The sequence below is a fragment of the Abramis brama genome, assembly GCF_963993115.1.
Source record: "Abramis brama genome assembly, chromosome: 10".
Lineage (NCBI taxonomy): Eukaryota > Metazoa > Chordata > Actinopteri > Cypriniformes > Leuciscidae > Abramis > Abramis brama.
Window position 1 is genome coordinate 32,346,086 of NC_139972.1, and position 14,187 is coordinate 32,360,272.

Consider the following 14,187-nt stretch of genomic DNA (forward strand, 5'->3'; position numbering starts at 1 on the left):
GTGAGGACTGTGATGGGTTTTAAGCTTAGTTATTAGCAGGGCTCTGAACCCGTTCAAGGAACGTAAACAAAAACGTAAACGAAATTGTTTAATCGTTCTGAACAGAAATGCTTATTTGAAATTGCCATTAACCGATTAATAACGTTATTTTATGGTTCTGTTTATTATTTTTATTTGGCAGTCAACCAATCATGAATTAAAATAGTACGGCCTCCGCAAATGTGACATTGACGCGTCCAACATGACTTGGCATTTCACTCTAAATGGGTTAGTTGCAATGGCAATGTGCTGCCATTAGAGGTTTTCCATGGATATTTATTTATTTATCCTTTATTTAACCAGGAAAATCCCATTTAGATATCCCAATCTCTTCTTCCAGGGAGACTGGTCAAGACAGCAGCACAAAGAATTTCACACAGAGATAGCCACAAAAAAAGAAACAAAAGAAGAAACAATACTCATACATAACAATTAATAAAAGTAAAATCAAGAAAAGCACTTGCAAGACACCTTTAAAACATTTTGCAGAAGAGAGTATTAAAAGTATTCAGAGATAGCAGTATCTCTAGTTTAACTACATTTTGCAGGCTGGTCCAAGCCCAGGGAGCATGAAAAGAAAAAGTATGTTTTCCAGATTCTGAGTATAACTTTTAACTGAATGTGTGATAGGAATAGTCACCAACTAGGGATATGTCACCAACTGTTAAAGCATTACATTTATGTGAAAAAAAGAATGTCAGGGAATTTGCAGCTTAGTGTATGTTTTGAAACCAGCAGAAATTGCAGGATAGTGTAGAACCGAGGGATGTTTATTTATTTATTTTTTCCTGACTGACAATTGATGCTTGTTAACCGATCATTAACTGTTAACCGACAAGATTGTTAAATTAAATCAAATTAAATTAGAATGGATGTGTCTGACCCATTAAAAAAAACCCAGTTTTCCAAGGGTTTAGTCTTACATGCGCAAATAGCCAAAAATTTACTTAAATCATTTAACTGGCAGATTTTCCTGTGGTTTAATACATTTGGTCAAAATATTGTGTTATAAAAGATGAAACGGAAACAGAAACGTTATAATACTGATTCTGGTAAGAGTGAACCTATTTATTTTTTCCCATCCTGGTTATAAGGCATATTTATTTGTTGGATATTTGTCAGCTACCCAATTTGAAGGGCTAATGTTTCTAAGGGACGTCACATGTCTGACCGGAGTCTGACGAACTTGACACTAAATCGGTTTAATTTTAAATGGCATCCTTAACCAACTAGTCGTTCAGACGACCAACCAATGTACTCTTTCTTACGGCTTTAAGGAAAACAAATGTCTTCTCTGGATTTGACTGTAACACACAGGTAAAGTATATGAGAACATTCTGCCTTCGGGCATTCCCATCTTAAGAGGAAGTTTTTGTAGCCTGAGAAAAACGTCTTTCTGTAGTCTGAGAAATGTCAAAGAAACTTGAGTCTTCTTTTCCCTTTCCTTCTGTGTCGAGTATCATCAAGGACGGGCTTAATTGATAATTTTCAAAGAAAAACAGGTAGGTTCATATTATCCATGGGTGTTACTTCTATTCATGCATCTACTTTTCGCACCTCTCTTCCGTGCTGTGTATTGCAGCAAGAGGACCAAAACACACTGCTGTAATAGTGAGGGCTGAGGTGCGAAAGCTGTTACACTACCTGAACTTCATATCCGTGCACATCGATCATGGTATTAATAGAAGCAGCGTCGCTCCGTGAATGGAGAATAGAGAGAAGACGGATAGGAGGAGGAGGGAGGACATGCGTGAGTGACTGTCTGTGAATGAGTGCGTGTCGCTCGGTGCGCCCTCACTATTGTCACCAAAGCAAAACGCAGAACAAAGAAGTCAAGGATAACTTAAGGACCCCTATCCTTGTTTTTAATTGCTGGATCCATGCCAGTCCAGTACTTGGCACTACCTGAAGGTGGGTTGTAAAGTCTGGACGACATCCATATTCACTCGCTTTCACACAAACCGCTCACCAAAGAACAGTCACGAGTCAATGCCGGTAAGGCACAGAGGGAAAGGTGAGAATTACAAAGTACCCTCGGTGGAAAGAGCTATTGTATCCACTCGCCCGTGGCCTTCCTCCCTCGCTCCTTTTCGTGGTCCTCCTCCCCTCGCGAGCGTAACACAGGCGATTAGCTGTCCTCCTCATTGGTGGCGCGCTGCGGACATCGCCAGGGCTTATTTGTTGAAGGGGTTGCCGTGGAGACTGGCGGTGGTGGCGAGGCAGAGTTGGAGCCAGAAAGAGAGAGAAGAGGGAGAGTCATCCATCTACTGCAGAGAGAGGAGGAGAGATTAAAAAAAAAAGAGAAAGGGAGAGTGCAAACATGGGCTTCGCTCCTGTTATCTTGTGAACGGCTTCCAGCTAGCGCACTTAGGCGAGACTTATATCCCTTCCTCTCGCTTTGCTTAAGAGGGTGAAGAGTTCACGCAGGCCCCCATGTGTCGAACCCACCGCGCAGCCCTTCCAATCTCATGAGCACTGGGTGAAGCCGGAGAAGGGTGGCTCGGACCCCCAGGAGGGTACCAGATACCTTAAAATATCGGCCAGCCTGTTGAAGCAGCTGTGGCTGGATGAGAGGGAGATGCGGGCTACAGTAAGTGAAGATTCAGTCTTTTCTCACACAACATACGTTTCTTTGTCTAAAACTGCATGTTGGCAAAGGAAAGAGACCTGGAGAATGTGTCAATAATGCAGTATATGAGACTTGTAACAGAGAGTGGAGTGGAGAGGAGGGGGGGGGGGGTAAACAGCTGTGTTGCAGAACAAAGGAGTGAGCAAGAAGGAGTAATTGCGAGCTCGGGCTCACATACACACGTGAACGCAACAGCATGTAGCTGCTTGAACCTTAATTCAATAAGACCTCCCTCAGCCACCCCCATCATTGCGTGTGCTGTTGCTCATGCATCGCTCTTCTCTGCTGCGCATGTGGTCGATCGAGAACACGCTCCTGTGTGTGTGTGTGTGTGCAGCAGTCGAGGGATAGCTGGTGTGTCTCGGTGGCACTTATGAATGGGAACAGAGAGTGAGACGGACGTACAGAGGATGGCTGTGTTAGGGGAGACCCGCAGTTGGAGCCCCAAGCCGTGGGAGTTCAGGCGCTATAATTGTGACTTCCACCCCAAGTCTGAGGTAAATAAATTGCCTGCGCTGACACATTTATTTTCTTTGAAACGCACACTGTTAGGGAAAATGCTGTGCTCATTTTTAGGTTAGGCTATGAGACTGAAATTCATTTGTGTTTGTATCTATTAAGTAGATAAATATTCTCTTCTTGTAGACCTTTTTTCCCCCCGTCATTCTTGACTGATGCTGTTGGCTTTTAGATGAGAATGAGATAAACGAAAGCTGGTCCTTTCGTTCAGTTGTTTTTTTTTTTTTTATCTCCGGAAGGACTGTCAGTTCTTAACCCTCAGCTGAGGCGAGAGCCACATGTTCCTGTTGTTCTTGGCATGACGTGTTATTTGCAATGTTTTTGCTCCAGAGTTCAACTCTTTTGAGAACACGTACACATTCTTAACTGATGCTGGAGAAACAACTCTTTAATAATCTGTATGCCAGGATCCCTGATTATTTTCAAAGTGCGTTCTCCAAAAGGACAATGTCTTTTTTCTTTCTGCTTTCAGCAATGTTGTTTTGACTGAATGTCTTAATTACATTTTTAGGATTCTGAACTCTCCTTGTGTTTATTCTACCTGTTGACTGATAGGAAAATGCATTTCTCGGTCACGGCATGACATTTATCTCGGTTCATCTGCACCTTTTGATGTGACTCAACCCCATTCCATATCCTCTCATGAGAAAGGCATAAACATTGAGCCTTTTAGTGAAGGACTGCAGAGAGCTGAACGAGGTGGCATATGTTTTAAAATCAGCCAGTCAAATGACTTCCTGCTGGAGGCTTTCAGATCAGGACCCCTGCTCTACTGAAATAGATCAGTGCCCCTGCTCGTCTCCGAGACAGATGTGTCATCAATAGTGCCTTAACAAAAGCTCAATGGAAGACTGACTCAGAGCGATTTTCATGGAACAAGTTGTACTCTGATGAGCGCTGAACCAACCTCTCCATCTCGTTTCAGAGCCATGCGAGTGACGTGGGTTTGGACGTCACAGCCAGTGATGTTGTCCTCTCCACTTTATCATCATTCATCCTTGAGTGATCTAATGTGTCGATTTGCACCAGGTCTATTGAACGGTGGAGTCCTGCCTTGCCCTTCTTTGTTATGTGGTATTGTAGAGGGCTATTATTTACAGAATTATTTAGATTTTTTTATAAGACAGAGTTATAAAAAAGACAGTTTCCTGCACTTAGTTGGTTTGGGTGCTTTCACATTTAATTACTTGGCAGACACATTACCAAGGAGCAATTTAGAGCACTCGTTTGGAGCTCACTGAATTAGCACTTTTCAGAAAAAAATGTGAGTGGTGCTTGCCCAGAACTCCCTGCCATGTTGTTGGAGTGTTTGCCAGGAGGTTGTCTTCTAATTGCTAAAACCCTGTCCACCTACACAGCGACTTCTAGCGACACTAATATCATTGATTTTCAGTGAGAGCGGGTGACTTCTGGTGACACGAACAACAGCAACCTCTGCCGACCAGATGTGGACACGTCCAGCTAGTTTGAGTTTTATCTTTAGGCAAATGATGAGCCTCTTTCGGGAGTGACAGATAATAAGAGAGAAGGCTTTGTCAGTGTTACTTACTAGGGCTGTCAAATTAAATTAAAATTTAGAATATTTGTTGACTAAAATAAAAATGGCGCATTGAAAATTTTTGGTGTACGAATGGCAGCCTTATCAGTGGCACACGAGATGCGATGATGATGTAAGAGTTATTGTTGCGTTTTTGTTGGATTTGGATTAGGCTACTCGATTGATTATTTGCATGATGCCTTTGACATTTTTGGGATCTTTAAGTTTTAGAGGAATGGACTTTGGACTTTAAATGGAGGCACTGAAGCTCTCGGGTTGCATAAAAATGTCTTAATTTGTGTTTGGAAGTTGAACGAAAATCTTATATGTTTGAAACGACTTAAGGAGTGAGTACATGACGACAAAATTTACATTTTCTGGGTGAATTATACCTTATAAATGCATTAAGCTGAGCCTTGGATAAAACTAACTCTATCACGGATATTGTTTACATCAATGATTCAAATCATCACATTTTTATTGCGATATAACTATGTATTGTTACACCCCTAGTTTTGAGTGGTTGCTGGCATGTGGCTTTAAGGTTGTTGGTATGTTTATGGAGGTTGTAATGTATTTATTTATTTTTTTCTTGACACGGCAGGCAAAAAACATCGTTTTTTTTTTCACTGGTCAATTTTGAGATTTTGGACTATTTGTCTTCAATAACATGTCTTCTTTCAGACTTGTGGTGAAAAAAAGTCCGAAATACACATTTAGGTCTTTATTTTACTACACTTTGTCTATTTGCGTCTGTAGATTTCTCCTAAATTCATCAAAAGTTGCCGTTCTAAATCGCTGCCCCGCGATCGCTGTCTGCACACTGTCATCACATATACCGTTGGAAAGCTCTTTCTCTCCTGTACAATGCTGTCGGATCCAAATATGGTCATTCCCTTTTTATCAGCAACCAATCGTGAAAGTACAATGGGGCATTTAACTCTAAAAGCAAAATCTCATTGGCTGATGTCAATTTCTGACAACGTGATTCGTTCAGATGCATCACGTGACGTGCTCTGACATTTCCAGAGTGTGTTTTTGACTCTTTTTCACTGGGGTTCTGTTCAGTTGAAGGCCATAAATGCTGTTATATAAGTTTTGATGTGTTTTAGGTGGTTTGTATTGTTGATTGCTAAAGATATTTTGTCTGTAAATAGTTGTTTCCACTAAAAAAGTATGAATTTTTACAATACAAATCTTTAAAGGCCGTTTTCTCAAAATGGGTTTTTTCTCATACCCTGAGCCAGAAATCTCCACTTCAGCAGCACTTACATAAACCAAACTTTCCAGTTGTATTCCTATCTATATTTCTTAAGGTTTTTACAGAGGGGTTTGTTCATATATCGTTCAGATTCAGATTTATACAACATTTTATACCTAAAAACGGGGCAAACTGGATTTTTTCTGATTAATGGAGTGATAAAAAGAGAGATCCAAAATCCCCTCTGTAAAAACCTTTGACTCTAATATGTCAACAAAATGAAACAAGAATTTTGAATCTGGCTTTATCCAATGTTCAGATTTCTCTTCTGGAAATATATGTAAATTAGCACATTTTTAATGAGATAATACCTAATTTGCATATTTAAACAAATATTCTAAAAACTTGTAATACAAAAGATATTTGTCTTAATGTCAGTAATCAACTGGGGAAGTTTCATGCTGATATCTATTAGTTATTTTTTTTTCTATTCACCTGGGGTGTCTGTGTTGTGTTTTGGTCCCTATATTACTCTTCTTGCTGTCTTTATTTGGCCATTTTTATAGTTTTATTGTCAATATTGTCTAGAATGTTATGGAAGAGTGTGAAATATGAGTGGGTTTGAGTGGGTAAAACTTTTAATGAAATTGGTGGTTGTTTCATGATTCAGATTACTCTAAGCCGCAGTCATAGATCGTAAAACTAGAGGAGTTTAAAATATATATATATATTCCTGTTTTTCATCTCCTTTTTCTGGGAATCAGAGCCTTTTCGTCATGTCAGTAAACAGTTTTTCCACTTTCTGCTGCACTCAGATGCATTTTCATCTATTTGTGTGTCAGTTATGTATAGCCACACAAGAAAATGATGGTAGTAAAAGCTTGTTTTTGGCTGGCTGAATGATGGCCACTTTTATGCTAGATATATTAGCCTAGATAAAACTGAGCCGTGTGTATCTCTGCGCTGGCGTTACATGAGGTCAAGATGAAGGCAGCAGGAAGTTTAGTCTTTTAGATTTTATTCATGGAGCCCTCACAGGTAGGGCCATTCAAATCGATACCGTGTATCTTTATTCAGCGCGTTATCTATCATCCAAGCGGCTTATGTAATTTTACGGAATCAGGGAATGTATTTAGCTAAGTACTGAGCTTTGAAGTGGTCTGAATAGGCTGGTTTCCTCTAACAGTATCTTTCTTGCCTTCTTCAGGTAATCTTGGTGCAGGTAAACCCAGGAGAGGCCTTCACCATCCAGCGAGATGATGGTCAGTTTCAGTGTATCACAGGTAAGATTCAAGAAGTTCCTCTTGTGTTGAGTAGTATTTCTGTGTAATTTAAGACATAATTACATTCGTCTACGAACAGGTGGCATTTAATTTAGCCAAATCACAAGTTCAGATGATTGTTATTACCACTTTGGGGCTTCCTTCGTAATTGATTGCAGTATCTGTGTAAGTTCTCCAAATTTATTGGAGAGATTTGAGTGTCTCTGTTCCCAGATAATTGAGGGTACTATTTTTTTCTTTTTAAACAATCGTAAATAACACAAATCCTCAGTGTCCCCAAATGCCCCTTCTAAAGTTTAAACTATGCCGTAATTTACCCTTTTAATCTAGTGTTTAGATTTATATGGAATGCAACTACTACAATTTTCAATCTCGATAGAGTGAAGCCAGGTATACCCTTATAAAAAGTCTTTATTAGGTCCCTGTTTACGAGCATCAGAGCATCAAAGCATCTAGAAGCAGACATGTTCACAAGTCCCTAAAGGCCAAGTCAAGTGTCAAGTCTTTGAGGTCCAAGTCTCAAGTTTTTGTTCTATTTTTAGCAATAGTTCTTTCAGCTAATTAATTAATAGTTGTAATGAACAGTGTTTAACATGAAAAGGACATGGAAATGTATACTTCTTGAAAATAGACAGGAAGCAAACCTCTTGACAGCTTTGCAACACCACACCTCCCCTTTGGATTAATTGATTGCTTTTCAAATTAAATGACACAAAGATTATCTCACGGTAAGACTTGGCTATATTGTTACTGTTTGTTGCTGTTCATTTAAATAACAGCACTTTTCCAATGGGTGGTGAATAGGCTATGTGTGCGTTAAGATGCGTCACGTATTTATTAAATAATGCTGGCTGCAGCCCAGTTTGATATTGCAGTTATGAATGAAAAGTAAAATGTTGTTTCATGCTCTCATGTGGGGTATGAAAGAGAGAATATAATCAGGAATGTTGTACCAAAATGACTTGTTTTTCACAAGTCTCCGTCTTCAAGTCAAGTCTCGAGTCTCTTGTTCACGAGTCCAAATCGACTTAAGTGCGAATCGAGTCCAAGTCGCAGACCCGAGTTTCTATCTCTGTCTAGACGTTATTCATTTCCAGTGAGAGTTGTTGATTTGAGGCAACATGAGTAACTGAGACCAACGCAGTAAAAGGATGATCAGTCTAATCTAACGTGATGCACTGCCCTATACCATTGGATTTCAATTAAGTTTATGCGCACACTCCACGAGGTGCAAAACAATCAAGCTATGTCTGCATGATTAATTTAAATTTCAATATGGCTTTGTGTGATTAAATCGTCAAGGATGCAATATTTGCAGCAAGATAATTACCGCCAAGACCAGCAACACAACAAAACTGTTTAAGCACTTGACAGTGCATGGAATAAACTTAAGAGCAGAAAGTTGCTCCTCCTTCGACTGCAAGAAGAACTGGAGCGCGTCACGTAAATGAACCGAAACTCAGCATATAGTATACTTGCCTCGCAGACATGAGAAAGCTTGAAATGTCTACTTTTAAACGAACCAATTCAAATTAAAAAACAAATACTCTCTGATTATGTAATCCAAATGAAAGGTGCATGCGCACGTTTCAGTATACTGCGGTAAAGCGAGTCAGCAACTTCAACCACTTTTTTTTTTTTAGGTAATATAATCTTGTTAAAACGGATTTCATAAAATTGGTATAGAAAAAAGTATCGTTCAGGAACCGGTTTCGAAGTCAAGGTATATCTGTATCGATATCAAACTTAAACTTTTGAGCTATACGCAGCACTACTTATAACGTGCATCCGCGCGGACACAAAATTGCGGCTGCATGCGGACAGTGTTCCCGGATGTCTGCAGAACCTCCTGATAACGAAAATTACGTCACGCGGACAGTGCGAGGACCGTTGCGGAACATGGACGGCCAATGTATACTTTGGGCTTAAAATGGCTATCAACAAAAGAGGAGATTTCAGGGCTTCCTGTGGTTTTCTGCCTAAATTAATTTATAAAAAAAAAAGATCTATTAATTACTATTTTATCAGAAAACTTTGCCGTTGGATTTTTTTCCACAAGCAGTAAGTATTTAGAGTTGCAGAATTTTTGTTGTAACTAGTCGTGACAGTCAGTAACGTCACACATTGACATGTTTTGATTTCTTTTAATTTTTTTTTTTGCCGTCATATCAAGCAATAAATCAATATTTTGTATTATTTATTTTGCTGGTTAGCTCTTTGCCACAGTCAAATCTCAACATTTTGCTTTCAGTGAGGACAGACAAAGAACTTCCTGGTTTGGATGAGGTGCTTAAATACTGTCTGTTCTTTTCAAATACTTTGTTTTACTGACCTACACTGTAATACCCCCCACTGAACTCACTTTCCACACGACTGCATCATGACTCCTAGTCATCCTCCAATTCACATCCAATTCCAATTCCAACACATCCTCATTCACTAAAAGAGCCATCCAGTGTTGGGTATAATTGCCATATGTGTCGGAAGCTCAGTCACAACAGTCAGCTAGTGCTCGGTGGGTCTCGGCAGGGTTGCAATGAGATGTCTTACACCCCCTCTCAGTTTGCGAAGAGCTCTTTTTGTCTACAGCCATTGTGTGGGACGGTGCGAACAGGCTACGAACTGCCAACCTCCCTGATTGGCAGTTGCTGCAATAGGAAGAAGTGGAGTGTGACTGTAATTGAAAGATTACTGTGCCTTGGGAAGCTATTGATTAGAAAAACAATAGCATCCAGCTCATTGTATGCGGTAAGCCTGATTGTTCCATCCCTAGCTTGCCTGATTAGCTTGGCAAGGATTTGAACTTGTGAAGCAGTCAGCTGCATTGAAATGAGATTGATGTTATCATCCGGCATTAGCGTTTGACTGAAAACCCAAATGGATGTGGTAACCAATTTGTTCTTAAAACCTAAGGGCATCATTTTTTTTCTTTTACATTTACGGCTAGTACTTTGTTAGCTTGTCTCTTATCGGGAAGCGAACACTGAATGACACAAAGTCAGGTGATCACCCAATCCATATGAAGATATGTTCAACATAAGTGGAAAGATAACTTAAGCTAAATATGTTCTTTGTGGGCGGTGCTGCCCAGCACGATGTGACTGAAGTAGAAACCCCTTAAAGTTGCTATGAAGTGGAAGTAGCGACATATTTTTTTCTTCCATATTGTGACATGCATTCGATTGTAACAGATTTTCGAAATAATGTAGTGCGAGGCCTTGGTTCTATCCAACGGTTGTTGATTGGTGTTTGAAATGTGGGAGTTTTAGCTTGCAGTCGATTTTGAAGGGGCACTATTTAAACTGACTAAATGACTGGAGAAATCTGGCATATGCCACCAAAGAAAATATTTTTTCTCACCAGATGATCAAGTTATTATGACATTTCAACCCACCAGCCAATTTGGCTACTAAATTAAGTTACCGGCCATTCAGAACTTCTACTAGCCTAAAAGAAAAAAGAAATGAACCAGATTAACTGCGTCACATCTATATATATATAATACAATAAAATTTGGATTTCATACATTCATTTCTTATCTCCTCCCTTCATCTTCATCCTCATCACCAAAAATGTGTTTTAGGTGGACCGATCAATACAGTACAAAGAAAATGTAGGATGCTGGAAAATAGCAATGCCTTTATTTTCTGTTAACCAAATGCTTTTTAATCTTCGCAATTGCTTCAATGCAAATGAACGTAGTGATGGGCATGTAAGTAAGCCAGATATAAGCAGATTCTGCGCATACGCTGTATTTAATATATCATGATGTTGAGTATTTGCGCTAAATCTGTGCAGATTTGGCTTACACAAACTTTTCCAGCAAAGTGAGCAAACATAATAACATGCCAAATTGGCTAGTGAGTTGACAGCGTTACCCGCCACAGTTGATTTTTACCCGCATTTGGCAGGTTGGTGGGTGTTAATTTCAAAACCCTGGTTATGAGGTCAAAAAAGAAAGACTTATTCATGGAAGAATCGTTCACATTGCACTCTATAACATGCATTTGAAAAATGGAGTGCATTTTCTTTCATGGTGTCTTTACAAGGATAGGCCACCTATAAATTAAAATTAGATTTTTGAACAATGTACTGGTCTCTCTTTTCTAAGCAGTGAATTGGGACTGAGATGTCACTCATGTCTGCTTCATAAACAAAATGTTTTGTTTTTTCTCTGAATATTGCTTTTTGAGGTTTAAATGCACCAATCACCAACAATTGTAATTGCATGGAAAGGTGCGAAAAGCGTAAAAACATTTATTATGTCATCTGCTGAAGGAGTCACTAAATGTTCTCACTGTAATGCACGGTGTCTTTTTGCTTTATTTAACTAAACATTGTTTTTGAAAGAAGCCAAGCGTCACTGATGACCCATAGCAGTAATTTAGGCATTTTGAATGTGCGTCTCAACACAGTCGAGGTCTTTGTGGGACAAAGAAGCCCTTCTCTTTCAAAAAGGGGGGCAAGAGTTGCTAAATTTAGATGCGAGCTTCACCTCTCTCTGAGAGGAAGGAGTTGATGAGGAAGAGTAACGTGCGGGCGAGCGGACTGCTTTGCACTGGTCTGTCACTGGGAGCTGTTGTCTGTCAGTGACGTGAATGGAGTGATGACTCACCGTTGCGGGAGCCGAGGGAAGAGTGTGTGTGTGTGCGTTTTTAACCCCTAACCTAAGAGCGAGCCGGAGGTAATGCTAAAATCCGCAGGATAAGCCAGATGGAACTGGTTTGTCCCTCTCTTCCTGATTTCTTTTTCGGTACAGATGGTTGTTTGTTCTATTTCTGAATTCATTCATGTGTTTTCAGTAGCTGGAAGTACATGAATACCATATGCACACTATGGAGCTTCATTACTGTCTGTTTAATTTGAAGAAGCAGCCTTGTGAGGGGAAGAGAGAACTTAATTTAAGGCATCCCAGACTGCCGGGGGTTGGCTGTGTTTGAGGAGAATTACATCAGAGGGGGGAAACATAACATGGCCTTTTAACATCCTGGCGTTGACGCATCTTTGACGTTCGCCGCCCTAGATGTGGTCATTGACGGTCAGCCTGTAAATACGCTCACGTTGATTTGCGTGCTCTTGTTTGTGTTTTCATTACTCGTGTAGGATGTTGGCCAAGAGTTACTGACGTTCCTCCGCTCTCTGACTAGCTGGACTATGGACAATAGTCTTGTAATAGTTGTTTCTTTCACCACCTCTTTCCTTTTGTGGTTTGCCTTTTTATAAGTATAAATCTTCAAAATTAACTTAGGAGGTTATTCTGAGTGTGACTTCCTTATATTGTGCATTGAAAATGCAAATTGCTTCAGGTTTCCTTTAATTTGGCATTATAATATGTGTAGCCATTTTCATGCATTGGAACCATAAATATTGTGCAAAACGTCTTTCTTCCTCAGAGCGATTGGGATGGCCACGAACAGTATGAATGAAAATAACTGGGTTCTTTTCTACTCTGTTCACAATTCTGAGTTCGGTTCTTATAAAAGAAAAAAATGTCTAGAAAAGATTTCCTATAGACTTGCCCTGAGCCGTATCTAAGCACCAGGACCTAGGTCTACAAAACCACTTAAGTTAAAAAAAAAATGTTGTTAATAAAAATGTTTATCACTAAGGGTTTTCATAGCTTAAGTGGTTTTGTGCAACCGGCTGCAGAATATCAAGTTGGACTCTTTTGGCTCTTGCCAGTAAACGGAACATCTTAGTAACCATAGAGCAAGACCCTCTATCAACACTCGAACAGTATTGTAGGGGTGAGTTGACTTTGTTCCCTCAACGACTTCAATATTCTTTCATCCTCTTCTGCTCGTCATGAGTACTTGCTCTTGCGTTGACACTGTTTGCGATGGGCCACATCTGGCACTTGGTTTATTTCCACTCTGACATTCAGACATCTAAGTGCAGACAGTCACGGCCTGATTACATAGTCCAGGTGACATCACACACTTGACTCACTGTAGACTTGTGCATTACCTGCCTTTTAGTATGTTTTTTTTTTTTTGTTGTTGTTGTTGTTTTTTGCTTGCAATGTTTTGGCCGATCAGAGTAGCCATCGGAGAAGCTGCTGCGTTGACGTCAGATACAGGGCAAAGCAACTCAGATTTTGGTTTGTAGAAGACTGAGCAAGATACAGGCAACATACAGTGAGGAAAATAAGTATTTGAACACCCTGCTATTTTGCAAGTTCTCCCACTTAGAAATCATGGAGGCGTCTGAAATTGTCATCGTAGGTGCATGTCCACTGTGAGAGACATAATCTAAAAAAAATATCCAGAAATCACAATGTATGATTTTTTAACTTTATTTGTATGATACAGCTGCAAATAAGTATTTGAACACCTGAGAAAATCAATGTTAATATTTGGTACAGTAGCCTTTGTTTGCAATTACAGAGGTCAAACGTTTCCTGTAGTTTTTCACCAGGTTTGCACACACTGCAGGAGGGATTTTGGCCCACTCCTCCACACAGATCTTCTCTAGATCAGTCAGGTTTCTGGGCTGTCGCTGAGAGAAACGGAGTTTGAGCTCCCTCCAAAGATTCTCTATTGGGTTTAGGTCTGGAGACTGGCTAGGCCACGCCAGAACCTTGATATGCTTCTTACAGAGCCACTCCTTGGTTATCCTGGCTGTGTGCTTCGGGTCATTGTCATGTTGGAAGACCCAGCCTCGACCCATCTTCAATGCTCTAACTGAGGGAAGGAGGTTGTTCCCCAAAATCTTGCAATACATGGCCCCGGTCATCCTCTCCTTAATACAGTGCAGTCGCCCTGTCCCATGTGCAGAAAAACACCCCCAAAGCATGATGCTACCACCCCCATGCTTCACAGTAGGGATGGTGTTCTTGGGATGGTACTCATCATTCTTCTTCCTGCAAACACGTTTAGTGGAATTATGACCAAAAAGTTCTATTTTGGTCTCATCTGACCACATGACTTTCTCCCATGACTCCTCTGGATCATCCAAATGGTCATTGGCAAACTTAAGA

At 40.1% G+C, this 14,187-nt stretch overlaps 1 protein-coding gene across 6 annotated transcripts in view; it reads left to right on the forward strand.

Annotated features, from left to right (window-relative positions):
• The window catches only part of fndc3a (fibronectin type III domain containing 3A), a 95,640-nt gene that overhangs the window by 28,868 nt on the left and 52,585 nt on the right, over positions 1-14,187 (forward strand). For 3 of the 6 annotated variants that reach the window (XM_084126678.1, XM_084126681.1, XM_084126679.1), the window contains exon 3: positions 7,133-7,208. In XM_084126678.1, coding sequence (XP_083982804.1) covers positions 7,133-7,208 — 76 coding nt within the window. Of the gene's footprint in view, positions 1-2,294; positions 2,630-2,948; positions 3,166-7,132; positions 7,209-14,187 lie in introns of those variants that run through there. The other 3 variants (XM_084126683.1, XM_084126680.1, XM_084126682.1) reach the window with 3 other exon arrangements.